This window comes from Drosophila persimilis, unplaced genomic scaffold, assembly GCF_003286085.1.
Source record: "Drosophila persimilis strain 14011-0111.01,24,50 unplaced genomic scaffold, DperRS2 tig00000895-arrow-arrow-pilon, whole genome shotgun sequence".
NCBI lineage: Eukaryota > Metazoa > Arthropoda > Insecta > Diptera > Drosophilidae > Drosophila > Drosophila persimilis.
In genome coordinates, this window is record NW_020825368.1 from 346107 (window position 1) to 365478 (window position 19372).

The 19372-nt window shown below is 37.8% G+C and overlaps 2 protein-coding genes across 2 annotated transcripts; both read right to left on the reverse strand.

The window, feature by feature from the left end:
- Positions 1-3421: 3421 nt before the first annotated feature.
- Positions 3422-10232, reverse strand: LOC113566758. Its single transcript, XM_026993793.1, has 3 exons — positions 9932-10232; positions 9726-9869; positions 3422-3499 (listed from the first exon to the last, which is right to left on the reverse strand). Exons 1-3 carry the CDS (start codon positions 10202-10204, stop codon positions 3422-3424), a joined length of 495 nt encoding a protein of 164 aa, XP_026849594.1. The 5' UTR covers positions 10205-10232.
- A 2804-nt stretch (positions 10233-13036) lies between these two features.
- On the reverse strand, positions 13037-13448 carry LOC113566759. Its single transcript, XM_026993794.1, has 2 exons — positions 13320-13448; positions 13037-13258 (listed from the first exon to the last, which is right to left on the reverse strand). Exons 1-2 carry the CDS (start codon positions 13419-13421, stop codon positions 13037-13039), a joined length of 324 nt encoding a protein of 107 aa, XP_026849595.1. The 5' UTR covers positions 13422-13448.
- Positions 13449-19372: the final 5924 nt, after the last annotated feature.

The window sequence follows — 19372 nt, forward strand, 5'->3', positions numbered from 1 at the left end:
GTCTCTAAAGCATCCAGGCTTAAATCAAAGCTTTCAACAGCTCCTTGAATTTTATTGTCTTTTTATAGCTTTTCCTCCAGATGAAAGCCACGTCCCGCTTTTTTTATATTGTAATCTTTTGTTTTCGACATTTAAATCCTATGTAGTAAACTTCTATCTACAATATTAAAAGTAAACATTTTATAATTAGTCTATGACTAAAGTAGTTTTCAAAAATGCAGTAATACAACAAGCGGGAACATTGTGAGACGCGACAAGGGCCGCGGCTCTCCTTTTATTCTTAGTTATTTCATTGTTTCTCATTTGGGATCTGAGAAAGATAGCTTTATATATGGTTACACAAAAAACTATTGCATTTTGGCACTCTCCGCTTCCAATTTGTAAGCAATACAGTATGAATTTGATTCCCGCATAATGGTCCGCCGAGAAAAAAACAGTGGAGCGCAGTATATTTTTAAGCACATCAGATCCGTTTTCCTGTGATGACACAACATTGATTTTTTATACCAGATACTTTAAGAGTATATGGATATATAAGATTAGTGGTGGATGCGTGTAACACCAAAAACGAAGCGTTTCCGGCCTCATAAAGAATAAATATTTTTGATCATCATCAATAGCCAGGAAAAGAATCCAAAAACGAAGATTTGAACATTATATTTGAACGATGATATGCACTGACTGCATCTTTGAAGTGGCTATGCAGTTACTGCACCATTAAGTGGCCCGTGTGACACCAGTAGAAGGCTGTTACGCGCGGATCCCAGGCAAAGTGCAGTTCTCCTCTCCTCCCGCCCAAACGACCGAGGGGCGCTGCCCCTGTTAGACTAATATGAGAGCAAAATTAGTACTTAACTTACTAAGAGAACTACTCAGCAAACAAACAAACGTGCCTTTTGCGAGAGTCCCGCAAAATGCTCGCAAACTAGCTTGTGTACGAGCGTATGGCTATGCGTCGCAAAACTCTCGCAAACGAGCTCGCAAGCGAGTCAAAAATAAAAGCAGCAAGCCTTCATGTGCCTTCAGTCCGGCAATGCTCCTTAGATTAGTGGTCGAGAAGTCATTCGTATTTTTCTTTTTCTACATGTTTCCAGCATTAGAAACAAGTTCAAATAAAGCCTGCGTTCCTTGCGCTGGCATTTCAATTATTTTCGTCGAATTGTGCAGTACTAAGTTAAAAATCTCTACAATCTCTTACGAATTTAATAGAAACTTCTACCAATAGGTAAGTACGTTATTAATAAAAGAAATAAAATGTCTTACAAAAGAAAAAGCCGAACATATATCGGAGAGGCTCGACATGTGCAAAGAGCTACTGGCGATTTTGAGGTTAAATTGAATATTTCGGAACCCGAACTCCAACAAAATGCATTACTTTGCGATAGTAATAAATTTCCATTTACTGAACATTCCAGTTGAACTGACTTAATCGGTTAACTCGGTGGCTGTCTGCAAATAATGTCAGCACTATGGCAGGCAATGCCTTGGTTAATATTTAAAAACTCTTTAACAGATTTCCTTACGAAATTTAATTATTTATCTTCGAATATAAGTTTAAATATTAATGTAGACGGTCTTCCGCTATGTAAAAGTTCTAGAATGCAAGCATGTCTCATTTTGATTAACGTCAATGGCACAAAGCCAGTTTTGGTAGCTGGAATATTTGCAGGTAATTTCTTTATTTGCAAGAATTTGTCTACGAGTAAGGAGAATTGATAAAGGAAGGGATGATGTTTCAAAATATGTGTTTCCGAATATCTATGAGAGCAATCATATGCGATGCGCCAGCCCGCGCTTTTATATTGGCTGTGAAATATCGTTCGGGTTTTTATTCCTGCAACTAATGCATTCAGAAAGGGGAAACTTTCTGTAACCGTCAAAGTTTCAAGAAATCAATTAACCTACCACGAACCAATGATAGCTTCCGAAATCGTATTCAACCTGAAAACCACAACATCCAAGGCAAACATGTTCTTGATAATATGCCAATGAATATGGTAAATCAGTTTCCCTTAGACTACATGCACGTAGTTTGTCTTTACGTCATAAAAACGGTCCTAGGGACTTTAGTAAGAGCAAAACGTCATACATTTTCTTTGAAACGGGACTCCATAGCTTCCCTTAATAATAAACTTATGTCTCTTAAAAAGTTTTTATCTAGGGAATTCAATAGAGAAGTTAGATCTCTAGATAATCTCGACCGATTTAAAGCCACTGAGTTTCGAACGTTTTTATTATATACTGAACCAATAGCATTAAAAGGCATTTTAGATACCGGCTTGTATAATCATTTTTTACTGCTAAGCTTAGCGATAAGACTTCTTCTACGCAAAGAATATTGTGTCACGCAAAATTCTCCTGCATCCAGCTTGCTGGATAATTTTGTAAGTCAAGTTCCGTCTTTCTATATGAACGCAATGCTCACTTTTAATTTTGATTGCTTAACACATTTAAGCAAACAAACCATTCAATATGGTTCTCTACAGACCATAAGCTCATATACGTTCGAAAACTTTCTGGGCCATCTTAAAAATATGGTGGGGCCCCCTTTGTGGGGGCGGATGGGGGTGGGGCGAAATTCTGAGATATACGTTTTATAGTGACATCTTAAAGGAGTGTGTGCACCAAATTTGGTTACTCTAGCCTTAATAGTCTCTGAGATTTGTGGTTGCCTCAGATTTTCGTCCTTTGCGGGGGCGGAAGGGGGTGTGGCGAAATTTGGACAGGAAACGGTCAAGGTCCGATATCACAGGAGTGTGGATACCAAATTTGGTTGCTCTGGCTTTTATAGGTTCTGAGATCCTTGAACTCATATTTTGCAATTGGCAAAACCGACCATGAAACCTGTGTGTTAGAGTGAGACAGAGCGAGAAAGAGTGAAATTGTTTTCGTGATTCTGGCTGTAATAATTATACGATCTGGTTCAGATTTTGCACTCTAGAAGATATAGTCATCTTCTACGATTCTGCGTTTTTAGTTTTCTCGTATCGTCGAAATTGTGGATGCCACAGATTTTCGCTCTTTGTGGGGGCGGAAAAGGGCGGGGCAAAGTTTTGAAATATTTTTGTAGCAGTGACATATCACAGAAGTCTGGATCCAAAACATCGTTGCTCTAGCTCTTATAGTCTTTGAGCACTAGGCGCTGAAGGGGACGGACAGACGGACAGACGGACGGACGGACAGACAGACAGGGCTCAATCGACTCGGCTATTGATGCTGATCAAGAATATATATACTTTATAGGGTCGGAAACGATTTTTTCTGGACGTTACACACATCCACTTTTACCACAAATCTAATATACCCCAATACTCATTTTGAGTATCGGGTATAAAAAAAAAAACCAGAACATATGTTCACACATGTTTGTATATAAACCCAAAATGTTCCATTTGTGTAGCCATTTATTTTGTATAAACAATTATTTGTTTATTTTACCATTCCCAACGTCCAAAAGACTCCTTTTGTATTGTTCTTCAGTGACCATAACGCCCCCCATGTCCACAAAACGTGTATGCATTCCAGCAGCAATAAATCGCTTGGTAGCTGGCATATCTAAGCGAGGAGCTTCGAGTGAGGTATTTAATTCCTTGCTTCTAGCCAGGATTTCCTTTGCGCGACCCAAATCATGTATTATACCATGCTGAAACCATAAATTCAATATCTTAAGTTATTAAATATACGTACTAAATATTATAACTTTACCTTAGACACATCTGAGCCCTGTAACTTTAAATACATCCAATATAATGTGGTGGTTAAGTATACCAAATAACTGTCCAATTCGATTTGTTCGTCTAAGTTCATATGTGGCGATCTGTGCGCTGAGAGAGCTTTTTTCAGGTCAGTCTCTAAAGCATCCAGGCTTAAATCAAAGCTTTCAACAGCTCCTTGAATTTTATTGTCTTTTTATAGCTTTTCCTCCAGATGAAAGCCACGTCCCGCTTTTTTTATATTGTAATCTTTTGTTTTCGACATTTAAATCCTATGTAGTAAACTTCTATCTACAATATTAAAAGTAAACATTTTATAATTAGTCTATGACTAAAGTAGTTTTCAAAAATGCAGTAATACAACAAGCGGGAACATTGTGAGACGCGACAAGGGCCGCGGCTCTCCTTTTATTCTTAGTTATTTCATTGTTTCTCATTTGGGATCTGAGAAAGATAGCTTTATATATGGTTACACAAAAAACTATTGCATTTTGGCACTCTCCGCTTCCAATTTGTAAGCAATACAGTATGAATTTGATTCCCGCATAATGGTCCGCCGAGAAAAAACAGTGGAGCGCAGTATATTTTTAAGCACATCAGATCCGTTTTCCTGTGATGACACAACATTGATTTTTTATACCAGATACTTTAAGAGTATATGGATATATAAGATTAGTGGTGGATGCGTGTAACACCAAAAACGAAGCGTTTCCGGCCTCATAAAGAATAAATATTTTTGATCATCATCAATAGCCAGGAAAAGAATCCAAAAACGAAGATTTGAACATTATATTTGAACGATGATATGCACTGACTGCATCTTTGAAGTGGCTATGCAGTTACTGCACCATTAAGTGGCCCGTGTGACACCAGTAGAAGGCTGTTACGCGCGGATCCCAGGCAAAGTGCAGTTCTCCTCTCCTCCCGCCCAAACGACCGAGGGGCGCTGCCCCTGTTAGACTAATATGAGAGCAAAATTAGTACTTAACTTACTAAGAGAACTACTCAGCAAACAAACAAACGTGCCTTTTGCGAGAGTCCCGCAAAATGCTCGCAAACTAGCTTGTGTACGAGCGTATGGCTATGCGTCGCAAAACTCTCGCAAACGAGCTCGCAAGCGAGTCAAAAATAAAAGCAGCAAGCCTTCATGTGCCTTCAGTCCGGCAATGCTCCTTAGATTAGTGGTCGAGAAGTCATTCGTATTTTTCTTTTTCTACATGTTTCCAGCATTAGAAACAAGTTCAAATAAAGCCTGCGTTCCTTGCGCTGGCATTTCAATTATTTTCGTCGAATTGTGCAGTACTAAGTTAAAAATCTCTACAATCTCTTACGAATTTAATAGAAACTTCTACCAATAGGTAAGTACGTTATTAATAAAAGAAATAAAATGTCTTACAAAAGAAAAAGCCGAACATATATCGGAGAGGCTCGACATGTGCAAAGAGCTACTGGCGATTTTGAGGTTAAATTGAATATTTCGGAACCCGAACTCCAACAAAATGCATTACTTTGCGATAGTAATAAATTTCCATTTACTGAACATTCCAGTTGAACTGACTTAATCGGTTAACTAGGTGGCTGTCTGCAAATAATGTCAGCACTATGGCAGGCAATGCCTTGGTTAATATTTAAAAACTCTTTAACAGATTTCCTTACGAAATTTAATTATTTATCTTCGAATATAAGTTTAAATATTAATGTAGACGGTCTTCCGCTATGTAAAAGTTCTAGAATGCAAGCATGTCTCATTTTGATTAACGTCAATGGCACAAAGCCAGTTTTGGTAGCTGGAATATTTGCAGGTAATTTCTTTATTTGCAAGAATTTGTCTACGAGTAAGGAGAATTGATAAAGGAAGGGATGATGTTTCAAAATATGTGTTTCCGAATATCTATGAGAGCAATCATATGCGATGCGCCAGCCCGCGCTTTTATATTGGCTGTGAAATATCGTTCGGGTTTTTATTCCTGCAACTAATGCATTCAGAAAGGGGAAACTTTCTGTAACCGTCAAAGTTTCAAGAAATCAATTAACCTACCACGAACCAATGATAGCTTCCGAAATCGTATTCAACCTGAAAACCACAACATCCAAGGCAAACATGTTCTTGATAATATGCCAATGAATATGGTAAATCAGTTTCCCTTAGACTACATGCACGTAGTTTGTCTTTACGTCATAAAAACGGTCCTAGGGACTTTAGTAAGAGCAAAAGGTCATAAATTTTCTTTGAAACGGGACTCCATAGCTTCCCTTAATAATAAACTTATGACTCTTAAAAAGTTTTTATCTAGGGAATTCAATAGAGAAGTTAGATCTCTAGATAATCTCGACCGATTTAAAGCCACTGAGTTTCGAACGTTTTTATTATATACTGGACCAATAGCATTAAAAGGCATTTTAGATACCGGCTTGTATAATCATTTTTTACTGCTAAGCTTAGCGATAAGACTTCTTCTACGCAAAGAATATTGTGTCACGCAAAATTCTCCTGCATCCAGCTTGCTGGATAATTTTGTAAGTCAAGTTCCGTCTTTCTATATGAACGCAATGCTCACTTTTAATTTTGATTGCTTAACACATTTAAGCAAACAAACCATTCAATATGGTTCTCTACAGACCATAAGCTCATATACGTTCGAAAACTTTCTGGGCCATCTTAAAAATATGGTGATAAATTCGAACTACTCATTGGAGAAATTTAACTGTACATTGTTGAACTCTAAACATTAAACATGAAATAAAAAATAAAATTTGTCATAGCCAATTAGTAGTTGGTCTAGAAGCATACTTTACTTCTCCCATAAACTCTACCTATGTGGGCATTTTCTATTCAAAAGTACTATATTTCGACTCGACCACATCGCAACATGATATAGAAAAATATCAGAAAAAACATTTCATTTTGAAGATTGTGGAAATCACATTTACTTTCCTTTAATTGAATAATTTTAGATTTTTAAAAGTGGCTTACCAATACGATTTTAATTTTGAGGAAATGGTAGCGGAAAATACTCAAATAACAGGTAACATTTTGAGTGACTTTCCTTCGGCTTTACCTTGCGCTTTCGTTTTAATATATTTTCAGACATATCTAATACGGCTCCAAATAATCGGTCCAATAATTATGGTAATGCATTGAAACATTTTCATGCTCAATAGACTTATTTGAAATAAGGGGGCGGAACTTATTTCGTTGCGTAGTGAAGTCGCATCAATAAAAGCTCGAGAGTGCGGAGAGCCTAACATGGTAAAATTGACAGTGCCACGTTCACCACTGGCCAGTCTAGAAGCTAGGCTTTTAAGAATTTGAAGATTATCTCAAAGAAGAGCACGCTTTCAAGAACTTGGTAAGGAATTGTTTACATTTTTTGAGTAAATATAAGCGATGATGTGGCGAAGTTTTTCTCCTGGCGTGGGACAGACTCCAAAAAGCATTTAAACAGAAGTTTGCGCTCGACGATCACGATTTTGACCACACAACACAAAAATATTTTCAGTATGCTCAAGAGCGGAAGGCCAGATTAAATAATACATACATATATCTTCAATATTCAATATTAATATATTAAATTCATGTCATATTAAAAATTACAAATATTTTTTATTACGGAACAAAATAGGAACGGGCCTTTTACGATATCATTTATGAGCCTTTTGCGATATCGTTTGCGAGCCTTTTGCGATATCGTTTGCGAGCCTTTTGCGAGTCGTTTTTGATATAAAATAATATCAAAACGAGGGGGAACGTTGTGAGTTGCTGCGACACGACAAAGAGTGCGTGCGAGAGAGACAGAAAATCAGTCTGACCGTGACGTCGGGCGCTGCGTATCCACTGCAAATTGATTTGTTCCTTTTGGCTATAAAAATGATCTGATCTGATCCAGATTCAGCAATCTGATAGATATGGTCATTATCTATGAATCTGCGTTTTTAGTTTTCTCGTATCCTCAATATTGTGGATACAATAGATTTTCGTCCTCTGTGGGGCGGAAGGGGGTGGGGCGAAATTGTGAGATATACCTTTTATAGTGAGATCTAACAGAAGTGCGGATACCAAATTTTGTTACTCTAGCTTTAATAGTCTCTGAGATTTGTGGATGACCAAGATTTTCGTTAGCTAAACCGACCATGAAACCTGTGTGTTAGAGAGAGAGACAGAGCGAGAAAGAATGAAATTGTTTTCTTGATTCTGGCTATAATAAAATTTTTATAAAAATGGTTCCCCCACTTTAATTTTTGATTTAAATATTTGGCAAGACTGAAACCTTTCCAAATATAAACAATTGGCATTCATACTTTTAGAAAAATTCGAGCTATTCCATAACAAACTAGCACGACACCGATGTATTTATTTTTTGGGCCAGTAGTGTATATACCATATATATTTACATTTTAAAATTTTAATTTTATTTCGCTAGACTGGCTATTTTGCCTATTGTGACTATTAGCAAGCTATATGATTTACTGTCGTGTCGGTTTGCTTAATGTCTACATTCAGAAAAATAATGAGTCTAGAAGGGACTGAGCAGAGTCACGGTCATGATCGTATTTGCCTCGCTTACAAACACAAGTGTCAGAAAGAACGACACAGTAATATTCAGAGAAAAATTTTAATTTGTCTGTATTCAATATCGCTTTCAATATCCTTATAACAAATCAACACGAAGATAATATCATCTTTTTCGTCACGAATAACGTATAATAAAATATCTTTTAATTTATGTAAATTTTGGCCAATGTAAGAGTAAAAAAAAACGAGGGGGAACGTTGTGAGTTGCTGCGGACACCGCAACTCTAAGGTTATACCCGATACTAAGTCAGTATGGCTCTCCTCCGGCAGACGCCGCTAATATTTAACGACACGACAAAGAGTGCGTGCGAGAGAGACAGAAAATCAGTCTGAGCGTGACGTCGGGCGCTGCGTAGCCACTGCAAATTGATTTGTTCCTTTTGGCTAAAAAAATGGTCTGATCTGATCCAGATTCAGCAATCTAATAGATATGGTCATTATCTATGATTCTGCGTTTTAGTTTTCTCAAATCTGCAATATTGTGGATGCAACAGATTTTCGTCCTTTGTGGGGGCGGATGGGGGTGGGGCGAAATTCTGAGATATACGTTTTATAGTGACATCTTAAAGGAGTGTGTGCACCAAATTTGGTTACTCTAGCCTTAATAGTCTCTGAGATTTGTGGTTGCCTCAGATTTTCGTCCTTTGCGGGGGCGGAAGGGGGTGTGGCGAAATTTGGACAGGAAACGGTCAAGGTCCGATATCACAGGAGTGTGGATACCAAATTTGGTTGCTCTGGCTTTTATAGGTTCTGAGATCCTTGAACTCATATTTTGCAATTGGCAAAACCGACCATGAAACCTGTGTGTTAGAGTGAGACAGAGCGAGAAAGAGTGAAATTGTTTTCGTGATTCTGGCTGTAATAATTATACGATCTGGTTCAGATTTTGCACTCTAGAAGATATAGTCATCTTCTACGATTCTGCGTTTTTAGTTTTCTCGTATCGTCGAAATTGTGGATGCCACAGATTTTCGCTCTTTGTGGGGGCGGAAGTGGGCGGGGCAAAGTTTTGGAGCAGTGACATATCACAGAAGTCTGGATCCAAAACATCGTTGCTCTAGCTTTTATAGTCTTTGAGCATTAGGCGCTGAAGGGGACGGACAGACGGACAGACGGACAGACGGACGGACGGACAGACAGACAGGGCTCAATCGACTCGGCTATTGATGCTGATCAAGAATATATATACTTTATAGGGTCGGAAACGATTCCTTCTGGACGTTACACACATCCACTTTTACCACAAATCTAATATACCCCAATACTCATTTTGAGTATCGGGTATAAAAACCAGAACATATGTTCACACATGTTTGTATATAAACCCAAAATGTTCCATTTGTGTAGCCATTTATTTTGTATAAACAATTATTTGTCTATTTTACCATTCCCACGTCCAAAAGACTCCTTTTGTATTGTTCTTCAGTGACGCCCCCCATGTCCACAAAACGTGTATGCATTCCAGCAGCAATAAATCGCTTGGTAGCTGGCATATCTAAGCGAGGAGCTTCGAGTGAGGTATTTAATTCCTTGCTTCTAGCCAGGATTTCCTTTGCGCGACCCAAATCATGTATTATACCATGCTGAAACCATAAATTCAATATCTTAAGTTATTAAATATACGTACTAAATATTATAACTTTACCTTAGACACATCTGAGCCCTGTAACTTTAAATACATCCAATATAATGTGGTGGTTAAGTATACCAAATAACTGTCCAATTCGATTTGTTCGTCTAAGTTCATATGTGGCGATCTGTGCGCTGAGAGAGCTTTTTTCAGGTCAGTCTCTAAAGCATCCAGGCTTAAATCAAAGCTTTCAACAGCTCCTTGAATTTTATTGTCTTTTTGTAGCTTTTCCTCCAGATGAAAGCCACGTCCCGCTTTTTTTATATTGTAATCTTTTGTTTTCGACATTTAAATCCTATGTAGTAAACTTCTATCTACAATATTAAAAGTAAACATTTTATAATTAGTCTATGACTAAAGTAGTTTTCAAAAATGCAGTAATACAACAAGCGGGAACATTGTGAGACGCGACAAGGGCCGCGGCTCTCCTTTTATTCTTAGTTATTTCATTGTTTCTCATTTGGGATCTGAGAAAGATAGCTTTATATATGGTTACACAAAAAACTATTGCATTTTGGCACTCTCCGCTTCCAATTTGTAAGCAATACAGTATGAATTTGATTCCCGCACAATGGTCCGCCGAGAAAAAACAGTGGAGAGAGTTTGCGAGAGTCCCGCAAAATGCTCGCAAACTAGCTTGTGTACGAGCGTATGGCTATGCGTCGCAAAACTCTCGCAAACGAGCTCGCAAGCGAGTCAAAAAAAAAAGCTGCAAGCCTTCATGTGCCTTCAGTCCGGCAATGCTCCTTCGGCTCTCTGTTCACGTCTCGACAGATTAGTGGTCGAGAAGTCATTCGTGTTTTTCTTTTTCTACATGTGTCCAGCATTAGAAACAAGTTTAAATAAAGCCTGCGTTCCTTGCGCTGGCATTTCAATTATTTTCGTCGAATTGTGCAGTACTAAGTTAAAAATCTCTACAATCTCTTACGAATTTAATAGAAACTTCTACCAATAGGTAAGTACGTTATTAATAAAAGAAATAAAATGTCTTACAAAAGAAAAAGCCGAACATATATCGGAGAGGCTCGACATGTGCAAAGAGCTACTGGAGATTTTGAGGTTAAATTGAATATTTCGGAACCCGAACTCCGACAAAATGCATTACTTTGCGATAGTAATAAATTTCCATTTACTGAACATTCCAGTTGAACTGACTTAATCGGTTAACTATGGCAGGCAATGCCTTGGTTAATATTTAAAAACTCTTTAACAGATTTCCTTACGAAATTTAATTATTTATCTTCGAATATAAGTTTAAATATTAATGTAGACGGTCTTCCGCTATGTAAAAGTTCTAGAATGCAAGCATGTCTCATTTTGATTAACGTCAATGGCACAAAGCCAGTTTTGGTAGCTGGAATATTTGCAGGTAATTTCTTTATTTGCAAGAATTTGTCTACGAGTAAGGAGAATTGATAAAGGAAGGGATGATGTTTCAAAATATGTGTTTCCGAATATCTATGAGAGCAATCATATGCGATGCGCCAGCCCGCGCTTTTATATTGGCTGTGAAATATCGTTCGGGTTTTATTCCTGCAACTAATGCATTCAGAAAGGGGAAACTTTCTGTAACCGTCAAAGTTTCAAGAAATCAATTAACCTACCACGAACCAATGATAGCTTCCGAAATCGTATTCAACCTGAAAACCACAACATCCAAGGCAAACATGTTCTTGATAATATGCCAATGAATATGGTAAATCAGTTTCCCTTAGACTACATGCACGTAGTTTGTCTTTACGTCATAAAAACGGTCCTAGGGACTTTAGTAAGAGCAAAACGTCATACATTTTCTTTGAAACGGGACTCCATAGCTTCCCTTAATAATAAACTTATGTCTCTTAAAAAGTTTTTATCTAGGGAATTCAATAGAGAAGTTAGATCTCTAGATAATCTCGACCGATTTAAAGCCACTGAGTTTCGAACGTTTTTATTATATACTGGACCAATAGCATTAAAAGGCATTTTAGATACCGGCTTGTATAATCATTTTTTACTGCTAAGCTTAGCGATAAGACTTCTTCTACGCAAAGAATATTGTGTCACGCAAAATTCTCCTGCATCCAGCTTGCTGGATAATTTTGTAAGTCAAGTTCCGTCTTTCTATATGAACGCAATGCTCACTTTTAATTTTGATTGCTTAACACATTTAAGCAAACAAACCATTCAATATGGTTCTCTACAGACCATAAGCTCATATACGTTCGAAAACTTTCTGGGCCATCTTAAAAATATGGTGGGGCCCCCTTTGTGGGGGCGAATGGGGGTGGGGCGAAATTCTGAGATATACGTTTTATAGTGACATCTTAAAGGAGTGTGTGCACCAAATTTGGTTACTCTAGCCTTAATAGTCTCTGAGATTTGTGGTTGCCTCAGATTTTCGTCCTTTGCGGGGGCGGAAGGGGGTGTGGCGAAATTTGGACAGGAAACGGTCAAGGTCCGATATCACAGGAGTGTGGATACCAAATTTGGTTGCTCTGGCTTTTATAGGTTCTGAGATCCTTGAACTCATATTTTGCAATTGGCAAAACCGACCATGAAACCTGTGTGTTAGAGTGAGACAGAGCGAGAAAGAGTGAAATTGTTTTCGTGATTCTGGCTGTAATAATTATACGATCTGGTTCAGATTTTGCACTCTAGAAGATATAGTCATCTTCTACGATTCTGCGTTTTTAGTTTTCTCGTATCGTCGAAATTGTGGATGCCACAGATTTTCGCTCTTTGTGGGGGCGGAAAAGGGCGGGGCAAAGTTTTGAAATATTTTTGTAGCAGTGACATATCACAGAAGTCTGGATCCAAAACATCGTTGCTCTAGCTCTTATAGTCTTTGAGCACTAGGCGCTGAAGGGGACGGACAGACGGACAGACGGACGGACGGACAGACAGACAGGGCTCAATCGACTCGGCTATTGATGCTGATCAAGAATATATATACTTTATAGGGTCGGAAACGATTCCTTCTGGACGTTACACACATCCACTTTTACCACAAATCTAATATACCCCAATACTCATTTTGAGTATCGGGTATAAAAAAAAAAACCAGAACATATGTTCACACATGTTTGTATATAAACCCAAAATGTTCCATTTGTGTAGCCATTTATTTTGTATAAACAATTATTTGTTTATTTTACCATTCCCAACGTCCAAAAGACTCCTTTTGTATTGTTCTTCAGTGACCATAACGCCCCCCATGTCCACAAAACGTGTATGCATTCCAGCAGCAATAAATCGCTTGGTAGCTGGCATATCTAAGCGAGGAGCTTCGAGTGAGGTATTTAATTCCTTGCTTCTAGCCAGGATTTCCTTTGCGCGACCCAAATCATGTATTATACCATGCTGAAACCATAAATTCAATATCTTAAGTTATTAAATATACGTACTAAATATTATAACTTACCTTAGACACATCTGAGCCCTGTAACTTTAAATACATCCAATATAATGTGGTGGTTAAGTATACCAAATAACTGTCCAATTCGATTTGTTCGTCTAAGTTCATATGTGGCGATCTGTGCGCTGAGAGAGCTTTTTTCAGGTCAGTCCTCTAAAGCATCCAGGCTTAAATCAAAGCTTTCAACAGCTCCTTGAATTTTATTGTCTTTTTATAGCTTTTCCTCCAGATGAAAGCCACGTCCCGCTTTTTTTATATTGTAATCTTTTGTTTTCGACATTTAAATCCTATGTAGTAAACTTCTATCTACAATATTAAAAGTAAACATTTTATAATTAGTCTATGACTAAAGTAGTTTTCAAAAATGCAGTAATACAACAAGCGGGAACATTGTGAGATGCGACAAGGGCCGCGGCTCTCCTTTTATTCTTAGTTATTTCATTGTTTCTCATTGGGATCTGAGAAAGATAGCTTTATATATGGTTACACAAAAAACTATTGCATTTTGGCACTCTCCGCTTCCAATTTGTAAGCAATACAGTATGAATTTGATTCCCGCATAATGGTCCGCCGAGAAAAACAGTGGAGCGCAGTATATTTTTAAGCACATCAGATCCGTTTTCCTGTGATGACACAACATTGATTTTTTATACCAGATACTTTAAGAGTATATGGATATATAAGATTAGTGGTGGATGCGTGTAACACCAAAAACGAAGCGTTTCCGGCCTCATAAAGAATAAATATTTTTGATCATCATCAATAGCCAGGAAAAGAATCCAAAAACAAAGATTTGAACATTATATTTGAACGATGATATGCACTGACTGCATCTTTGAAGTGGCTATGCAGTTACTGCACATTAAGTGGCCCGTGTGGACACCAGTACAAGCTGTTACGCGCGGATCCCAGGCAAGTGCAGTTCTCCTCTCCTCCCGCCCAAACGACCGAGGGGCGCTGCCCCTGTTAGACTATATGAGAGCAAAATTAGTACTTAACTTACTAAGAGAACTACTCAGCAAACAAAACAAACGTGCCTTTGCGAGAGTCCCGCAAAATGCTCGCAAACTAGCTTGTGTACGAGCGTATGGCTATGCGTCGCAAAACTCTCGCAAACGAGCTCGCAAGCGAGTCAAAAATAAAAGCAGCAAGCCTTCATGTGCCTTCAGTCCGGCAATGCTCCTTAGATTAGTGGTCGAGAAGTCATTCGTATTTTTCTTTTTCTACATGTTTCCAGCATTAGAAACAAGTTCAATAAAGCCTGCGTCCTTGCGCTGGCCATTTCAATTATTTTCGTCGAATTGTGCAGTACTAAGTTAAAAAATCTCTACAATCTCTTACGAATGTAATAGAAACTTCTACCAATAGGTAAGTACGTTATTAATAAAAGAAATAAAATGTCTTACAAAAGAAAAAGCCGAACATATATCGGAGAGGCTCGACATGTGCAAAGAGCTACTGGCGATTTTGAGGTTAAATTGAATATTTCGGAACCCGAACTCCAACAAAATGCATTACTTTGCGATAGTAATAAATTTCCATTTACTGAACATTCCAGTTGAACTGACTTAATCGGTTAACTAGGTGGCTGTCTGCAAATAATGTCAGCACTATGGCAGGCAATGCCTTGGTTAATATTAAAAACTCTTTAACAGATTTCCTTACGAATTTAATTATTTATCTTCGAATATAAGTTTAAATATTAATGTAGACGGTCTTCCGCTATGTAAAGTTCTAGAATGCAAGCATGTCTCATTTTGATTAACGTCAATGGCACAAAGCAGTTTTGGTAGCTGGAATATTTGCAGGTAATTTCTTTATTGCAAGAATTTGTCTACGAGTAAGGAGAATTGATAAGGAAGGGATGATGTTTCAAAATATGTGTTTCCGATATCTATGAGAGCAATCATATGCGATGCGCCAGCCCGCGCTTTATATTGGCTGTGAAATATCGTTCGGGTTTTTATTCCTGCAACTAATGCATTCAGAAAGTGGAAACTTTCTGTAACCGTCAAAGTTTCAAGAAATCAATTAACCTACCACGAACCAATGATAGCTTCCGAAATCGTAGTTTCAACCTGAAAACCACAACATCCAAGGCAAACATGTTCTTGATAATATGCCAATGAATATGGTAAATCAGTTTCCCTTAGACTACATGCACGTAGTTTGTCTTTACGTCATAAAAACGGTCCTAGGGACTTAGTAAGAGCAAAAGGTCATAAATTTTCTTTGAAACGGGACTCCATAGCTTCCCTTAATAATAAACTTATGACTCTTAAAAAGTTTTATCTAGGGAATTCAATAGAGAAGTTAGATCTCTAGATAATCTCGACCGATTTAAAGCCACTGAGTTTCGAACGTTTTTATTATATACTGGACCAATAGCATTAAAAGGCATTTTAGATACCGGCTTGTATAATCATGTTTTACTGCTAAGCTTAGCGATAAGACTTCTTCTACGCAAAGAATATTGTGTCACGCAAAATTCTCCTGCATCCAGCTTGCTGGATAATTTTGTAAGTCAAGTTCCGTCTTTCTATATGAACGCAATGCTCACTTTTAATTTTGATTGCTTAACACATTTAAGCAAACAAACCATTCAATATGGTTCTCTACAGACCATAAGCTCATATACGTTCGAAAACTTTCTGGGCCATCTTAAAAATATGGTGATAAATTCGAACTACTCATTGGAGAAATTTAACTGTACATTGTTGAACTCTAAACATTAAACATGAAATAAAAAATAAAATTTGTCATAGCCAATTAGTAGTTGGTCTAGAAGCATACTTTACTTCTCCCATAAACTCTACCTATGTGGGCATTTTCTATTCAAAGTACTATATTTCGACTCGACCACATCGCAAACATGATATAGAAAAATATCAGAAAAAAAATTTCATTTTGAAGATTGTGGGAAATCACATTTACTTTCCTTTAATTGAATAATTTTAGATTTTTAAAAGTGGCTTACCAATACGATTTTAATTTTGAGGAAATGGTAGCGGAAAATACTCAAATAACAGGTAACATTTTGAGTGACTTTCCTTCGGCTTTACCTTGCGCTTTCGTTTTAATATATTTTCAGACATATCTAATACGGCTCCAAATAATCGGTCCAATAATTATGGTAATGCATTGGAAACATTTTCATGCTCAATAGACTTATTTGAAATAAGGGGGCGGAACTTATTTCGTTGCGTAGTGAAGTCGCATCAATAAAAGCTCGAGAGTGCGGAGAGCCTAACATGGTAAAATTGACAGTGCCACGTTCACCACTGGCCAGTCTAGAAGCTAGGCTTTTAAGAATTTGAAGATTATCTCAAAGAAGAGCACGCTTTCAAGAACTTGGTAAGGAATTGTTTACATTTTTGAGTAAATATAAGCGATGATGTGGCGAAGTTTTTCTCCTGGCGTGGGACAGACTCCGAAAAGCATTTAAACAGAAGTTTGCGCTCGACGATCACGATTTTGACCACACAACACAAAAATATTTTCAGTATGCTCAAGAGCGGAAGGCCAGATTAAATAATACATACATATATCTTCAATATTCAATATTAATATATTAAATTCATGTCATATTAAAAATTACAAATATTTTTTATTACGGAACAAAATAGGAACGGGCCTTTTACGATATCATTTATGAGCCTTTTGCGATATCGTTTGCGAGCCTTTTGCGATATCGTTTGCGAGCCTTTTGCGAGTCGTTTTTGATATAAAATAATATCAAAACGAGGGGGAACGTTGTGAGTTGCTGCGACACGACAAAGAGTGCGTGCGAGAGAGACAGAAAATCAGTCTGACCGTGACGTCGGGCGCTGCGTATCCACTGCAAATTGATTTGTTCCTTTTGGCTATAAAAATGATCTGATCTGATCTGATCCAGATTCAGCAATCTGATAGATATGGTCATTATCTATGAATCTGCGTTTTTAGTTTTCTCGTATCCTCAATATTGTGGATACAATAGATTTTCGTCCTCTGTGGGGGCGGAAGGGGGTGGGGCGAAATTGTGAGATATACCTTTTATAGTGAGATCTAACAGAAGTGCGGATACCAAATTTTGTTACTCTAGCTTTAATAGTCTCTGAGATTTGTGGATGACCAAGATTTTCGTTAGCTAAACCGACCATGAAACCTGTGTGTTAGAGAGAGAGACAGAGCGAGAAAGAATGAAATTGTTTTCTTGATTCTGGCTATAATAAAATTTTTATAAAAATGGTTCCCCACTTTAATTTTTGATTTAAATATTTGGCAAGACTGAAACCTTTCCAAATATAAACAATTGGCATTCATACTTTTAGAAAAATTCGAGCTATTCCATAACAAACTAGCACGACACCGATGTATTTATTTTTGGGCCAGTAGTGTATATACCATATATATTTACATTTTAAAATTTTAATTTTATTTCGCTAGACTGGCTATTTTGCCTATTGTGACTATTAGCAAGCTATATGATTTACTGTCGTGTCGGTTTGCTTAATGTCTACATTCAGAAAAATAATGAGTCTAGAAGGGACTGAGCAGAGTCACGGTCATGATCGTATTTGCCTCGCTTACAAACACAAGTGTCAGAAAGAACGACACAGTAATATTCAGAGAAAAATTTTAATTTGTCTGTATTCAATATCGCTTTCAATATCCTTATAACAAATCAACACGAAGATAATATCATCTTTTTCGTCACGAATAACGTATAATAAAATCTTTTAATTTATGTAAATTTTGGCCAATGTAAGAGTAAAAAAAAACGAGGGGGAACGTTGTGAGTTGCTGCGGACACCGCAACTCTAAGGTTATACCCGATACTAAGTCAGTATGGCTCTCCTCCGGCAGACGCCGCTAATATTTAACGACACGACAAAGAGTGCGTGCGAGAGAGACAGAAAATCAGTCTGAGCGTGACGTCGGGCGCTGCGTAGCCACTGCAAATTGATTTGTTCCTTTTGGCTAAAAAATGGTCTGATCTGATCCAGATTCAGCAATCTAATAGATATGGTCATTATCTATGATTCTGCGTTTTTAGTTTTCTCAAATCTGCAATATTGTGGATGCAACAGATTTTCGTCCTTTGTGGGGGCGGATGGGGGTGGGGCGAAATTCTGAGATATACGTTTTATAGTGACATCTTAAAGGAGTGTGTGCACCAAATTTGGTTACTCTAGCCTTAATAGTCTCTGAGATTTGTGGTTGCCTCAGATTTTCGTCCTTTGCGGGGGCGGAAGGGGGTGTGGCGAAATTTGGACAGGAAACGGTCAAGGTCCGATATCACAGGAGTGTGGATACCAAATTTGGTTGCTCTGGCTTTTATAGGTTCTGAGATCCTTGAACTCATATTTTGCAATTGGCAAAACCGACCATGAAACCTGTGTGTTAGAGTGAGACAGAGCGAGAAAGAGTGAAATTGTTTTCGTGATTCTGGCTGTAATAATTATACGATCTGGTTCAGATTTTGCACTCTAGAAGATATAGTCATCTTCTACGATTCTGCGTTTTAGTTTTCTCGTATCGTCGAAATTGTGGATGCCACAGATTTTCGCTCTTTGTGGGGGCGGAAGTGGGCGGGGCAAAGTTTTGAAATATTTTTGGAGCAGTGACATATCACAGAAGTCTGGATCCAAAACATCGTTGCTCTAGCTCTTATAGTCTTTGAGCATTAGGCGCTGAAGGGACGGACAGACGGACAGACGGACAGACGGACAGACGGACGGACGGACAGACAGACAGGGCTCAATCGACTCGGCTATTGATGCTGATCAAGAATATATATACTTTATAGGGTCGGAAACGATTCCTTCTGGACGTTACACACATCCACTTTTACCACAAATCTAATATACCCCAATACTCATTTTGAGTATCGGGTATAAAAACCAGAACATATGTTCACACATGTTTGTATATAAACCCAAATGTTCCATTTGTGTAGCCATTTATTTTGTATAAACAATTATTTGTCTATTTTACCATTCCCAACGTCCAAAAGACTCCTTTTGTATTGTTCTTCAGTGACCATAACGCCCCCCATGTCCACAAAAACGTGTATG